General features: G+C 41.1%; 1 protein-coding gene across 1 annotated transcript in view; it reads right to left on the reverse strand.

The window, feature by feature from the left end:
* The window catches only part of TMX4 (thioredoxin related transmembrane protein 4), a gene marked incomplete at its 5' end in the record, with an annotated part of 75,138 nt that overhangs the window by 25,601 nt on the left and 32,843 nt on the right, over nucleotides 1-16,694 (reverse strand). Inside the window, 3 exons of the mRNA XM_019515884.1 lie at nucleotides 4,898-4,943; nucleotides 6,016-6,144; nucleotides 7,870-7,915. Of these exons, the coding sequence (XP_019371429.1) occupies nucleotides 4,898-4,943; nucleotides 6,016-6,144; nucleotides 7,870-7,915 (221 nt within the window). The remainder of the gene's footprint in view (nucleotides 1-4,897; nucleotides 4,944-6,015; nucleotides 6,145-7,869; nucleotides 7,916-16,694) is intronic.

Genomic DNA, 16,694 nt, shown 5'->3' on the forward strand with positions numbered 1-16,694 from the left:
TGGTTGCTCTAGCAACCAGCACCTGAGCTGCCCTGGCAATTAGCAGAGGCCCTAATCCCTACTTAGGCACGGGGCACCCGAGTGCCCCCATGACACTGCTGATGCATGATAAAGTGCAATTAGATTTTCTGATGACTTCATCACGCTGATGACTCATGTTCATCTTGGAGTCCACTAGGACTCCAAGATCCCTTTCCGCTTCCATGCTACTGAGCAGGTCATTTCCTAGGCAGTAGGTGTGCTGGAGATTTTTCCTCCCTAGGTGCAGCACTTTGCATTTCTCCTTGTTAAATCGCATTCTGTTGTTTTCTTCCCATTTGTCCAACCTGTCCAGGTCTGCCTGTAGTTGTGCCCTGCCCTCCAGTGTGTCCACTTCTCCCCACAGTTTTGTATCATCCTCAAACTTGGACAGAGTACACTTCACTCCCTCATCCAAGTCACTGATGCAGACATTCAAGAGTACTGGTCCAAGGACCGAGTCCTGCAGGACCCCACTGCCCACGTCCTTCCAGGTCAATATTGACACATCCACCACCACTCTCTGGGTACGACCCTCTAGCCAATTTGCCACCCACCGGACTGCATAATCATCCAAGTCACAGCTTCTTTATTTGTTCACCAGCATAGGGTGGGATACTGTATCAAAGGCCTTCCTGAAGTCTAAGTAAATGACATCTACCCCTACTCCTGCGTCCAGGTGTTTATGACCACCTGATCATAAAAAGAGACTAGATTAGTCGGGCATGATCTACCTGCTACAAACCCGTGCTGGTTTCCCCTCAGCGTAATTTTTCCTGCTGGGCTCTCACATATGAGTCTTAATAATCTTTTCAAAGACTTTACCAAGGATGGAGGTGAGACTGACTAGCCTGTAGTTGCCTGGATCCTCCTTCCTCCCCTTCTTGAAAATAGGGACCACATTGGCCCTTAGTGGTAGCCTATAAAGTGGACAAGCCACAGGTTGGTGTTTCAGGGGTTGAAACCAACACTTCATAATCCCACCTAGAAGCCAAATAGTAACCAACCCCGGTTGCAAGCAAATGTAACAGCACCATACAGACATTCAGTTTCTACCAGAAGAAATTGTTATCCTCCCAGCAGAAAGCAAAAATGTGCAGATGTTCCAGCTTTTTCCTTCTAGAGCAAAAATGGCTGCACCAAGAGAAAAATAACTTGGCCAACCACGGTTAAACCATTCCTGGGAGAGTTTCTGCTGGGAGACCGAACTTTCCTCCAGCTTAACTCCTCCTGGGGACCAGAAATATTGGAGCCAGAGGAAAGGCTCCTGTTTCTTCCCAAGATCAGGGTCAGTAGCCTCCAGAAGGTAGGGATGGCAGTTGCTCCTGCCCCTTCCTGTAGATGGGAAGAAAAGGGAGGAGGAACAGTTGCCATCTGTTCCCCATGTACTTCTTATCCCCAAGTTCCCGGTGTGAGATGCAGGCAGAAACTTTGTTATGCTGCTGCTTCTGCTCAGCTCCCAGGCACTGGGAGCACCGCCCCATCCTAGCTTCCCCATGTACCCCCTTCAGCTGAGCAGCAGGGGCAGCAACTGAAAAGCCAGTGTGACACCAGCTGGGCCTGAAAGCCTGGCTTTCAGATGCAACTGCTTCCCCTTCTCTCCCACCATCACTCAGTTGAGCATGGGGGCAGCAAATTAAAAGCTGAAGGGGACAGGAGGCCAATTTGGGGGAAACCTGTGCACACCTGGCTCCCAGATGTGCCAGCTTTTCAACTGCCACCCCTGTTCAGCTGAGCCAGGATAGCACACAACAAGATAGAATACTTTTCCGCCGGAGCAAAATGACTCCGCCTTGCCCCATGCTGCTCAGAGTCAACCCAGGGCAACAGAGGGTAAGGCAGGGTGGCATGCCCCTGTGGCAAGGTTCCCAGAGCCAGGCCATGACTCAGTGCTCTCCACTTCTCTCACACTCCTCTGGGTCAGCCCAGAGAAGAACACAGAGTGGGGCTAATCTCCTGTGGGCAAGAAAGAGGGTTCCCACCTGCGGTGGAAGGCCGGGGCTAATGGAACTTAGCCTCCCATACTTTTCAGTGGCCAGCAACAGCAGCAGCAGCACCATGGTGCTGCCATCCTGCACCGCCCAGCATCGCCTAGCATGCAGTTACTCCTCCACTGCAGTGTACAGCACCAGGGTGCACCAGCCCTACAACGGCTATGTGGGAGGGAGGGTTGGGGGTCAGCCCCCAAATAATATTTCCCCCCCACTCCTTACGGTTCCCACAATGGGAAAGTATCCCCACCAATCAGTTGAATGGCAGGAGACAGGGCATTCTCCCAGGGTGGGGACCTTCCCCAGCTGTCTGTGGCAGCTGCTGCTTTTCTACAGCTGCCAAGTGCCACTTAACAGCTTGCCCCCTTCTGAGGCAGGGAAGGCTGCCCATTAATAGCTCCCCTAAAGGTGGATGTGGCCTTTGGAGCAGCCCTCTAGGGCCCCCTGGCTAGAAAGCTTGCTGTACAACTCTGCACAGTCCACCTCCCAGGCTACTTTTCTACTGGAAAACATTTCTTCAGATAGAAATAAACATCAGCACGGAGCCTGTAAAAACATCTACACCCCAAGCAGTGTGGCCTATTGCACTACTTCCGGGTTCTGAATGAACTTAAGAAATAGCTCTATATCCTCCATCATCCTAGCTTAGACATAATATCTGAAACCCAACTTTTGGAAACTTAAAATGTTAAGAGGCTGGATTCCACACCTTATTTTAAACTTTCTTCCTGGGAATTTGGCCCATATCTGATACTGAAATGAGCCAAGCTGTTCTGCAAAGAACTTAATAAAAAGAAGCTGACAATGGAGTAAAATGCATTATAATTTCTAAACTAAAGTCTTTATTAAAGGAGCTTTCCAAAAAATAAATTTTCAGACTTCTGCAAAAGCAAAGAACCCCATTACTCAAACTGGTATATCTACAAGAAGGCAGGGTTTAGTAATCCAACTCTCCAGAAAAAAAAGTTTCCTTGCCAGACAGCTATTAGACACTCCAATGGAAAACAATTTATGATATTAGAAGAAGAGAGTAGTCTAAAGTAAGTCTATTATAAACAATTATTTCAACCTTAAAAACCACTGCAACTTCAAACCCATTTAATTTTTCTGTCAGAACAGCTTCCCACCTTTATAAATGAAAATGTAAGAAAGGTACATGAGTAAAGTGATGAAAGATACAGATGAAATATTAACAAGGGATCAAATGCAATAAACAGAAAGCAGAATGCTCACAATAACGGAAAGGCTAGGAATAGAGGCGGATAAATAATGCATTTAATGTTAATACCACCAAGACAATGAATTAAGCAAACACACAGTAAAGGGAGTTATATGCAAGATATGACAAATAACAGATCAACTGAAAAACTGAGGATTGCCCAGTATAGAAATTATCTTCAAGAAGGCTGCGCACTTCTGAACTATGAAAGTGTTTCCTCTGACTGAAACCACATTTAATAGACGGGTCTTGCTTCTGATCGCTTTTTTTTTTTAAGGTGTCATTATCCATTGGAGAGGATGCAGTATGGGACAGCCAGTGTGTTTGAAATGGCTCACAGTTAGACTGGAAAAAATTAAGTGGTTACAAGAATGAACATTCCAGTATATACGAGAAAAAGGATTTTAAGCTTGAGCCTTATCTTTTCTTACAGAAATATGAAAAGACAACATCTCAAACTCTGTATGTAGAGATATAATGATACTAATATGAGTTTTGGCATACAATAGTTTTCCTTTGAGTAGGGGTAGAGCACTAACAAGATCCTTCCAATGACAAAGGAGACCAACCCCCTATATACAGATTCAGTCCTGGTGATCTGTATTCACGTCGCTTTAGACACTCGTAAACAAAACATTCAATGTAGATATAGTTAGGATTGCAAAGCAACACAGAAACTTAAGAAAATTACAAAACTGAAAGTGAAGAAATACTGCATTTCAGATTCCTAAACCAGATTCAATCCTGCCAATTTCTTCTCACTATATTGCAAATTAGTACTAGCCCTCCAACAGCATGGCAATATAGCTAGCACAAACCCTTTTTTCCTTTTTTTTACGTTTGTTAAAATAAATTAAAAAGGGAAAAAAATGAAAATGTCAATACTATTAGCCTGACTCTCACAAATTTTTGCCATACTTCTGAAAAGTCATTGCAATGCTTGACTGGATATTAGTAAGCTGACATTCTCAGTAGAAAAGGGTTTTCATGTGTTTGTGAACTTTCAAAACATATACAGTATTTTTTGCTTGCTTGCCTAAGGAGGAAAAGTTCCAGTTTCAATGAATTTCACAAAAAATGAATTGGACATACTTGCACTACTCCATTCATCCTTCTTAGTTTTGTTTTTCATGAGAGAAGGTATACTTATAAAAGTCACAGCTGTTGACTTTTCCCATTCTTTTGACACAACCGTATTCATTTTAAATTTACCTAGCGCAATTTAGAACCAAATCGTATTATAATCTTACAGACCCCTAGATCAAGAACCATTGGCTATAAAGATTAAGAGGGTAATAACCTGCCACATGTGGTGGCAACTTAATGAATGGAAAATAGATCCTGATATGGTTATGTGTGACCTATAACAACTCCCAGAGCCAGCACTGTATTTATTTGATAATGGCTTATTCTGTTAAAACTGCTGAACAATATTGTTAAACAGTTAACACCTTTAGAATTTAATCAGTCTTATCTAAAAACTTTTTGGAAAACAATCTTAGTCCCATGTAGTTTCTGCCACGAGTTGCAAGGCCACAGAAAAATAAGTATCAAGGACATCAGCTGATCACTACAAAAAAGTACAAATCAAATAAGACTGTCAATGAGTTTAACATATTTAAATATCTGAAAATACTCAGGCCCTGTTTGAGTGGATAGTGTTCCTTACCCTGATCCATCCAGACAAGCGAAAAAGTCCTGCCATTCCATTCATCCTAAGAAATAAACAAACATATTCCAGGTAAGATCAAAACATAGACATGTGACACTGAAAGGTGTTTTACATCCATCTCTCCCAACTTCTTTCATATCCAGCCTTTCACATCATCCAGCAGAAAATCCTGTAGTATATCTGTAAACAATGAATTAAATGTGTCCCTCCTCCACTACACCCAAGAACAATCATATCTGTGCAAGTCAATACAACAAAGGTTTTGGGGAAGAAACTGAAGCAGACTGAAAAAACTTAAGAACAGTTCTACACAGCAGCTATCCAGAAGCTACTACTTTCATTAGGCTAAAACAACCACTGTTGCCCCCTCACAACGTCTAAGAAGGATATACATGATCTTAAACCAATCACCAGCTCAGCTTCAAACTCCCCCATGCATTTGAAAAAAAGGGGCTCTTTCTACTTCTAGAATTCCTGTAGCCCTTCAAATTTGCCCACGGAGCACAGGGGTTTATGCAAACCTTCCACATTTCCTAAGCCTCATATGCAGCTAAAGAGACACTCTTTATTTCATCACTAACAATTTAAGTGAGGTTTTCACTCAATAGAAAATAAACCCTGCGTAAATAAAGCAGAGTAGAGCAAAATACATTGTGCCAACTTTAAGTTTCATCTCCTCTGATTCAGCAATGGAAAAGACCATTTAAAATAGTAGCCCATCACCTAAATAAAAGATACTTTAACCAGTACAAGTGGACCAGATGTTATGTGATGATCAGTCCATGATTGACATAAGAGTTTCATTCTAGCACACTATGGAAATCAGAACCCTCGCTGCTGGCTAATATATCATTTATCTTTAAAGACCTTTCTATATATTTAATATTCACATCTCAGAAGAAATATTAAGGACTGAGCAGGCAGGGTGAATAAATTTCTATCACTCCAAGGTAGAGTTGAGATACTCAGTAGGGTAGTTTGTGAAGGTTTATACTGCTTCCCCCAGTACTATGCACATACAAGAACAAAGGTCTTCAGGACTTAAACGCTATCAATCGGGCCCCTTTATGAACATTTAGGGAACTGAAAAGAGTTTAAAGTAGCACTGTAATTACATTATAGAAGAAGGGGATTTCCATGCTGCTACAGGTTCTACAGCCTCCCATTTTCTCTCCAGAATATAGCCTTGAAGGTCTTCTGATGTTCTTGAGCCACGGTACCTGCGAAATACTCCATCCTTTGCACTGCAAACAAATACATGGTGATTTCTCTAATGTTACTTAAGGCAAGCTATTGCTGTAACATGCATCATTTACTATTTTTATGTCACTTAAGAAATACTCTATCTGGGTGGCCAACCTGCAGCTCTTCAGAAATTAATATACGTCTCCTTGAATCTTTGCACAAGCCCACAGTGACCAGCTCCATATCTGTTATGTCATGTCATGTGCTTGTGCAAAGATTCAAGGAGATGCATTTTAACTTCTGAAGAGCCACACGTAGCTCTGGAGCTGCAGGTTGGCCACCCCTGCGATAGCAGGTTTCAGCTCACTGCATTAACGTCACAATCTACTGGGAGTGATGACTTAAAAAACAAATCCCAACTTATTTCTAAACAGATTTACCCATGCATACACACTCTCACTCCAGTTGTTGCTGGAGTCTTCTCAAAAGCCTAAAAATTGGGAACAAAATCTTATTTAAAAACAAACAAACAAACAAACAAACACACACACACAACCCACAATATTCTCTGTTTCCTTGGGGAGGAGGGGAAAGGGCAGCTGTAAAAGTTACTTTACTCTAACAGTCTGTGTGAAGTATTACTAGAACTACACATTCAACATTTTTTAAACAATAATGGAAGAAAGGATAACTGAGCAAACACAGCTTATATATTCCCCCCCTGAATTGTTGCAGATTATTTTGTCCTATGGGTAGTCTAACCAGGGCAAGTTAGTGAAACTATTTTTCTTGGGAAAACAACTCCAAGAGACAAATTCATCTGCATTAGAACAGTTGAAACTATTTAGTCAAAGGCATTAATTAACGTCAAAGTTAGTCTATTTATGTCCATTCTACTTTCAATTATGGTTTAACACAGATAGAGAGAACATAAAACTTTGCAGCCTCAGGGAGAGCTGGCCAACATGCCCATTTATATTAAGAGGCCTACACATTTAAAAAGCTGTCCAATTTTACAAAATCCAGTAAAAGTATATGCAGTGTGACTTGCTGCGATGAAACCCCACTTATATTCTGGCCTGTTTATATCTATTTATAAATTTTAAGTGGGCAATTCTTCCTGGTCAAGCAAATTTTTCCAGATTATCTAAATTACAATAAAATTAATTTTGGAAAATTTTTGCCTTGGGCCAATATGGACACTGCAAAACTTCAACTAAAAGTTAAAATTATCCAGGAAAGAGGACAGAGGAAAACTTAACTATGATGTCAATTGTTACAAATGCTACTAAATACTATGTTTAGACTAAAACACACCCCTCCCCAAACTGTTTGAGGATAAAATGTTACCTATATATATTGAAAAAGACTATTTTGTATTTTGCCTTGGAATGAAGATTAAGTTCAAGTGTATTCGTTGACATTTTTAAAAGATATAGTTGTAAACAGCCAGTGTCAATCCCAAGCATTAGAAAAAACTGGCCATCCTAGGATTACCCATATTTGCATCTACCTCCAACCACGACATTCTAAGCAGCATTAACAGAAGGAAGTTAAACAAGCTTTGATGTCCTTACCCATTCTGATAGCCAACATTCTGGGAAAAGGAAGGAGGGAAGTATGTTGTGCAACATACAATATGCCAGAACTACGTTCAACAGGCAGTGGCTATCAAGAACAGTAGGTAAGGATTCATTTTAAATTTCATCTGTTCGCTGGCTCTACATGATTTTTGCAGTCATCTAAAAACAGACCACTGTGTTTCCCAAAGGACATGGACTTACTGGTAAATAGTAGGAAGTGTTGTGACAAAGAAACGGCCACTCAAACCTAGGGAAAAAGAAATAAAAAATATTTTTATTTGAACTGCTGAAATATTTCCATTTTAATTTTCTAGAGAAACCATGAAAGATAAGTCTTTTCGGACTAAAATGTTGGGAGTGTGATTTTTAATTACATTATTTGTTCTAGAAAACCCTGCACTAAACAGTGACAGTGCTATGTAACGTGAAGTACTGTCCAGAATCAAAGCAACAATAAAAAGCAATGGCTTACTTTTTAGAAACCGTGGTTCTTCATCTCTATTTTGGTTCCTATTCTAGTTATATGCACCTCATACATGCAAGATCAACATTTTAAATAGTTGTTTAAACATTTAAATAGCATTTAAATGTTCAACCACTCTGTACCGTTTCTCCTTGAATGCCTCCACTTGACGGCATTAAGAATAGAACAGATGAAACCATTCTTTCTCTGCCAATTCAAACGCCCCATAAAAGACCTCTCTGAAAAGGGTCCCATTCTTGGAGGATAATCTCATTCATGAGATTGGAGCTGCGGAGTCCTTACTACCACCAAGTATCTAGCAATTGTAACATGGGCCCACGAAACCTGGCACCTAAGCTTGTGGCCAGATCAAGGATAGAGCTCTTAACAGTATGGAACATGTTCTACCTTGCTGCCTTGCACATCACAAATCTGGAGATACTTTCTTTGGAGGCAGTAAGATGATTCTTAATGTTTGAAGGCAGAGGCAGACCAACAACTAGATAAGACCCAAAATAGACTGCACACTCTGTTTAGATATTATCTTGTAAGAGGAAAATAGCTTGCCCCTTACAGGTGAAACTTACAGCAGCAGATGGAGTTTGTCTACAGGGCTTTGCTTATAATTTGTGATTTGTGATCCACCAAATTTGCTTATGATCCGTGATCTACCAAAGCATCTTGGTTACAAAGGGCTGCCCAAATTGATATTTCTTCCCCTGGGTACATATTTTTTCATTGTAGAAAGCAACTGCATTTCTTATTCCTGCAATTAGGACGCAGGACTCAAACAGCTGATATCCACGCTGTCAGGCACAAAAGTGGCAGGCCTGAATACAATATTTGCACCTAGTTTTATGACGTTATACATGGACAGTTTGAGAATGCAACTGAAAGCTGAATAAGAGGAGAGTCCCAGTACATCTGGGAACCAGAACAGTCTTGGACAAGATGGAGCTTGGACATTTTTCTGTGGTAGGAATGAGTGTAGTATGGATTTCCCCAGTGGCAAAATCTTGGCATGATACTGAGCTCCTCTAAAAACATTTATGATTTCTAGATTACTAGTTCCTGCAAGACAGTTACTCAGGTTTCCCCATGTTGGCAGCATTCCCATAATTTCACTGATAATTGGCAAATGGGAGAGAAGCAAACATAAGGATTTATAATACATTGAAAAACTTTGTCTGCAAGAATTTGCATGGAGGAATTCTTTCTATTAGCTAGGTTAGCTTCCACAGCAATCCTTATTAATTGTAGTTCTTGAACATTTATGCATAGGGTCATATCCTTTTGAAGCCAAGTCCCTGCATGTGATCCCCATGTTCTCCCCAATCCATTCATGCACAGTCATGCATCACCAGTGTATCAGGGCCATAGAAAAACGAACCATTTCTCTGAATGTTCTTATGGTCTGATGACCAAAACTAGTAATGACAGTAACCTGGAATTACTATGTGCACATTTATCAGCTATCTTGAGAAGCGATAGAGATCTCACCAAGTGAAGTCTGGCTGGCAGTGTCACATGTGCATGCTGTCATGTGGCTCAGAAGTTTAAAGTGGGTTCTTACCCACAGCTTCCACATCATTTCTTTCTTGATGTGTTCATTTTGATGCTGGCAAGAAGAAAATCTAGCAGAACTGTATCTTCCCAAGGAAAACCTGGAGTCAACTGAGTATGGGAAAGGTTCATCATAATGAATGTCTCTCTCTGCAATTCACAAAGAAGCTTAAGCTGGTTTAGCTGGTGAAGTATGACAGTACATTCTTGATGGACTTATCTTAAATCATATAATTGTCTACAAACAGAGCTAAACATGAATGCCTCATCTTCTTAGCTGGTTGCTTTGTAGCCAAAGTGATACTGGTGACTAAGTCTTTGTTACATTCAGTGCAAAGATCTACTTTCTGTGATGGAGAAAGGTGCCATACTAAGTAGGTTTTCCTTTTGTGGTGACATCACCACAACAGGAGATCAGATGTCTAGCAAGGCTGAGTCTAATACCATTTGTCCCGTTCCATACACACAGCAACTTTTTGACTTCAGGTCACCAGCACAGTTCATGTTTGCTGTTGGTGCCTAAACCTAACAGCTTGGACAGCTGCTGGGAACAGCACCAAGAACATCCGTCTCTTCACTACTGAGTCAAGATTACTTGCCCGTCACACAGGTGATTTCAGTGCTCCAAACTGGAGAGAAGCATGAAGATTTCAGCATCTAATGAGAAGATCCATGTGGGGAATCACTTTAAGCCTGACATGCCAGTCTCCCTAGCCTTGGTGTGGAAGTCTTCGCTGCCAGCATAGTAGACGAGCAGTTACTGGCAATGTCTGGTCTTTGCCCAACAGAGCAGAGGCAAACTTTTTCTGGTAACAGTGTTAGGTTTCAGGTGCCAGAGGCTGGGATTAGAACCTAGAGGTCTCATCTTGGAAGTCAATGACCATTTTCCAAAGACTGAAGTTCCTCTCATTGATTGGTCAACTAGGTACAATCTCAATAAACTATCCCTGGATTTTCTTGTTCTAGTCAGAGAGTAACAAACTGAATAGCCATCGTACATGTGGCTCTCACCAAGAAAAAAAAAAAAAAGGCTTTTTTGCAATGCTCTTTAAGGCAAATGAGTCTGTCACAAACTGAACAGAATTTAATATATGAAGGCTTTGAATTTGCTATCTTGGTTTCAAGATTCTGCTCAGCACCAGTAAGTTAAAATAACAATTACATGTGGAAAGGAAACTTGGTGAGGAAGTTAAATCACAACGGAAAGGAAAAAATGTCAATAAAATGTTGGGGACATGGTCCTTTTGTTTAAAGGTAACTAAAGAATGATTGCTGCACTTATTCTCTGGGAATGCAAAAGCATGCAGTGAACAAACAGTCCACACACTGCTATTCAAAGAGGTGAGAAGCATATGCTCACTTGGAGAAAACACAAGAAGTCCCACAAAAAAAGAAGTTGCTGATTCAGCTGGCTGCTTCTTAATACTGCACCAATTACAAGCTTGTGGTTGATACCGCACCAATTACAAGCTTGGCAATTCTTTCAAAGATTTTTCCCAGGACCAAGGTCAGACTGATAAGTCTGTAGTTTGCAGGGTCGTCCCTCTTCCTTTTCTGAAGGGTGGGTACCACATTAGCCCTCTTCCAGTCATTCGGGACCACTCCCGAGTTCAACAGCTCGTCAAACAGATTCGCCAGAGGTCCTGCTTTGAGCTCAACCAGTATTTTCAGGACTCTTGGATGCAGGTCAACTGGCCCATCAGACTTGAACATGTCCAAATGTTCCAAGAGTACCTTCACCTGCTCAGGACTGATTTCATGTGGACTGTTGTCTTCCCCATGGAAGGGGTCTACTTGGTGCCTCAGTTGTATCCAGTTTGGGGCACTGCATTATAAAAAGGATGCAGAGGAACTGGAGAGGGTGAAAAGGATGTAGTGTAGATCAACAAAGATGATAAAAGGGTTAGAAAGCAAGTCATGGGAAGAAAAGGCTACAGAACTACTTGTGTTTAAAATCTGTTGAAGAGGAGATTAAATGAGCATGTGATAGTTTTAAAATAATTGGGGGGGGGGGAGTGGGCAGGAGAAATCAGCAAGCGAGCAGAAATAGAAAAACCCTAGTCAGCAGATGTGTTGCAATGGGTTTAAACTGAAACTGAAACAAATCCCAAGAAAGACTTCTTAACTAACAGTGGGAAGATGGAAGCAGCAGCCTATAGAAGTTACACCAAAGTTTCCAACAAGAGTTTGGAGGAATCTAACTGGGATAGTTGAAAAACAAAAAAATTCTGCATCGGACTAGATTTGTGGTTTCCAACCCACAGTAAGCATACCACAAGTGACACAGGTATTCAATGTGTTAGGCACACAACAGACTGGGGAGGGCAAAAGAGACTGGAGTGGCAACTGAGAAGGGGATAGGAGTTTGGGGGAGAGAAGAAAGTGGGGTGGTTCTGTGCTGGCTTGAGGGTTTGGCCCCACACAAGCTGCAGGGGTAGATGCTGCCAAAAATCACATCCAGTGGTGCCAAGATTCAAAGGCACTAGAGGAATCGGTGGCTGATTAATAGAATGGCCCACCTCCAAAAAGGTCAACCACCACTGGATTAGATTATTCTTGACATCCTTACTATGATTCTGGCAATGTTCATTTTACAAAAAAAAAATACAGAGGATATGGGTTGGAGTAGCAATATCAAAATTATAAATTATAATTGCTTGCATAAATGGAGACAACACTCAGAGGACCATGGCTTGGTCTCCAGATAGGTGATGGGTGAGAACAGTGCTGCTAGAGAACCAAGTAGCAGCAGCAGCAAAGACCCTAAATGCCATCAAAAAGGTCCAAAGTCTCACACAAAAGGACAAGTAACTGGAAAGGAGTTAAGTTGCCCCAGTTTAATTTTATCCTACATGATAATTGTGCGCATACGATCAGCTCCTGTATGCCATCTGCCCTCTGGTTTCAGTCTCTGCTCCCTGTTAATTAGTTCCTCTTGTACGTCCAAATTGCAAGTGTGAGGATGCCATAGCACTTGCACCACCTCCCAATCTTTGTTCAGCGTAAGTGATAAATGTGTCATCAGGAGTCTTGAAATACCAAGACTACTCTCTTTTCCTCCTGGAACAATATAGTCTTGTGCTGATGAGCTGAGAAATAGCACTAGATATAGATCTCAAAAGATTATTTGTTCTTCAGTGTAGAAATCAGAAAAAAAGTGGAGAAAGGAATGGAGTGAGGGAAACTAATTAAACAAAATAAAATGCAATCTGAATGCAAGATTGAGAGATATTACCTATTATTATAAGAATCAAATAACCTTTCTGTAGCACACCAGACTGTTTAAAAATAGTGCTAAATGAAATGATAATTCGTTTTTTGGAGCCCCAGTTTTTGATTTACCAAGCTGCATTAGGTCAGCTGGTCACTTCTAGCTGGGAATACTTAATTCTAGGGTGTATTGTTCTTTTCAGTTCATCTTCAAGAGATTTACCTCCCTCGTGCTAATTATTTTTAATAACTACTATTTTAAAAAGATTCACTTTTCACATCAGTTGCCAGATACTCTATTTCATTTTAGATTGTTGCTATGGGATCCAAAGAAAGTATTTTTTTGAAATAACAACAATGGATTAAAACCTTTGACATGTCAAATTATTCCACACCATCATTTCTGTTCCATCTGCACAGTAGCTGTTCCCTCTATAGCTGGTTTTAATTTCTGCAATGTATATTAACCTTTTATTGGCTTTTCAGACTGCAAATCACCAAGAGGCATGATCAAGGCATTAATGCAGGAAACATTCATAATAATGAATATGAATATGACCATTAAAGGATATGCTGCCCTGGACAGAAGCTGTAGGGGAGGATTTGCAAAGGCACAAATTGACAGGTAGCCACTTAACTCCCATTGAAGTAATTAGGAATTAGACCTATACCTACAGAACTAGACAGTTAAGTGCCACGTAAGTGGCCTTCAGTCCAACATGGAAATCCCCAATGCCTCCAATTAATTACTGTCTAATCCTAGAGGTGCCTAAAGTCTACAAGCACCTATACTGCTGACAGTAAAGTTCTCTAGGCACCTACTTATTCAGAAGTCCAGAGAGAAGAAAATGCAACCATGTCCAAGCTATAGCCTGATAATTAAGGCTCTTAGCTGGGATTGGGTGAAGAGCTAGGTTCCAGTCCAAACTTCAATGAATTTATACTTCAGCACTCCCCCCATCCCACCCAAACACTATTTAATTATTTCATGCAAAGTGGAATAGAGTCACTAGGAGGATTTGAGAGAGCAGTCTCCTGACCACCCGACATTTGGGTGGGTTACAGCACTATCTGGAGAGGAGGGATTATAAATTCAAATCCACTTAAGCAGAAAAACCTGACCATCCCACATCTTGGGTGAGTGTTTCAACCACAGAGATAGTGTGGTAAGAGGGACATCACTACCACCATACTCAGTGGTTTTTTTGAGAGAGATGCCTACACCTGCCATAACACCAGAAGAGGGTTCTGGGCTATTCATCGCAACCAGAAACAGGCACCTTACTCTCCACTGCAGGGGGAAACTACATCCCACAAAGGTGCTATTCAGCCACAATTCTTTCCTTCCTATTTTGCACTAACTTAGATGAATTCCCACTCAGCATTCTCGCCTTTCCGGATCCCATCTGCAGGCACTCAATTCTCCACAAGCATATTATAGGCAGAAGGCATGTTTGCTAACTACCCGTCTCCAAACACATAGTATACAGATTCTATAAGTGCCTAACCCAGGACAGTGGATTTCTCTAGTCAGCGATAAACATCCTGTGTAAAGACATAGTCCCAAATGAGTGAAGGTAATAGCTGACATACATAAATCAATGATTTAGTTTTCCAAAAAAACCTCTAACTTCTCTTGGACCTTAGTTTACAAAGCAAAAGGCTTTTTGCATTGGTAAACTAAAGTCTATTAAGAAGTAAAGGAATAGAGCTGCAACACAGATGGTTACCAGCTACATACTGAAATCAAGCTAGTATTTAAAACTTTAAAGATTTCAACCGTTGTTTACTGCCAGTTTTATGGATAGTTTCATCCCAAGAAAATGAACCATTATAAGAAGGCTTAAGGACAAGCATGGAGTTTTTTAAGTTATTTAAAGCAAGTTGTTTTTATTTGTTTTATTTCAATTTCATAGACTCTTATTTTTATTAATATGTGGAGGGTTGTAAATAAACAGTTCAAAATGCCACAGGCAATGGGTTATACAGCATAAAATAAGGGCACCGTTAATCAGGTAAAGAGAAAAGCAGTGGACCTGAAAAAGGTAAAAAGAGCAATAAATGGAAGGGAAAGGTGTGGAGAGACTAAGAAAGAGAGCCTGCTTGAAAAGGTCGAGACAAATGTTAGGTTATTAGTTAGCTTAATTAACAGTTCAGAGGAAAGTGCATCTTAGAGTAGGCATCATTAGCTTCAGAATTAATGTTAATGTTAAACAGAAATCTCTATTACAAGTTGTATTTTTCAGCCAAGATACGTTTTTAAAAGCTGAACCAAGTAAGGAAACACTGGGTGTTAAGACAACCTGAAATAAAAAAAATTTTTTTTTTTTGGACCCCGTGCCCTGGTGAGCAAATGAAGTAGCAGGAGCTCTGATTTTCTATGATAAAAAAATCAAACACCAAAATATATAGGCATTTAGAATGTATGTTACTATGATGATTGAGGCATTGGTAGGTTTTCAAATTGCTTTAAAAAACTGTAAATATCAATAAAACATTGTGTTCAACTTATTTATATATAGTGGCATTTCATTTTAATCATGGAAAAGCAGAGATTTTAGGGTTTTTAAATCAGAGAATTTTGGATTTATCAGAGAATTTGTGATCTTTAAACAGAAACCAGACCCTTGCCCACCACAGTAACACTAACTCGCCCCTAGCCCCCTTCCCCTTCTCTATTTCCTAGTCCGTTCGGTCATTGCTGTCACCATCTTTTCTCATCAACTCTGCTGCTGCTGTCATCATCCTCATCATCACTCTTTTCAGGGGTCCCACCCCTGTAGAGTCTGTGCCAGTTCATCCTCCTCCATACGATGTATGGCATCTCCTCCTGCTTTCTTGTAGTACCCCTGCATCATTTAAAACCCATTTTGGCACCGGCCTCTATTGAGAGGTTTGTGTGCTTGTACATGAGCAGGCTCCTGGACTTCCACACAGCATTTCTGAAGCAGATGAACCGGTCAAAGCGGGCTGCTGGGGTCCCCTGCTCCTTGGACAGCTGCCCAAACAGCACTACTTCTCTGGTTAGGACTTTGTTCCCTATCAGCATCTTCTTGAGGAGTATAAACACTTTCCTCCACACCCCTTTGGCATATGGACAGTATCACAGGCAGTGGTCGATTGTCTCTGCCTTCCATGGGCAAGTTTCTCTGGGGCAGTATGTTGGTTTCCTTGCCCCCCCCGTGTCACCCTAACCACATTGGGAGTGCTGGGTGGGCTACCTGCCAATTCATGTCTCTGTGCTCCTTCTGAAGGTCTTTGCAGAAGATCCTCTCCCACACAGCCTGGCAGGTGTCACCAGGGAGTAAGTCCACACGTGACAGTCAGCCCCAGGCTGATAGACGCTATCAGTGAGCAAGCATGGCTAACGCTAGGAAGCCAGTTAACCAGAAACAGAAAGCAAGCTTATCTGTGACCAACAGGGGCAGCAATATTACAACATAAGCAGACACAGAATGACATGCAAAATTATACCAGTAGCTTACAGAAGACCCTTCTACACACCACAGAATGAAAACAGATGTTGACTTAAAAAGCTATCAACCACAACAGGTAACTAAGAAAGGAATGACCCCTTCCCTCCCTCCCATGCATAGCCTGATATTTGTATATCCAAATCAAAGGAAGATTTAACATGTTGAATGGAAGTAGCCACCAGCCAGCAAGCAAAACTCAGGAGAAGATTGTTCAACTAGGCTCACAGAAACCTGCTTTTCTTTGGTTTTTTGATTTGTTTGTTTTGGGTTTTTTGGGGTTTGTTTGTTTGTTTTTGGGGGGGGGGGGCAGGCAT

Source organism: Gavialis gangeticus, unplaced genomic scaffold (genome assembly GCF_001723915.1).
Source record: "Gavialis gangeticus isolate Ggan-Ray unplaced genomic scaffold, GavGan_comp1, whole genome shotgun sequence".
Classification (NCBI taxonomy): Eukaryota; Metazoa; Chordata; order Crocodylia; family Gavialidae; genus Gavialis; species Gavialis gangeticus.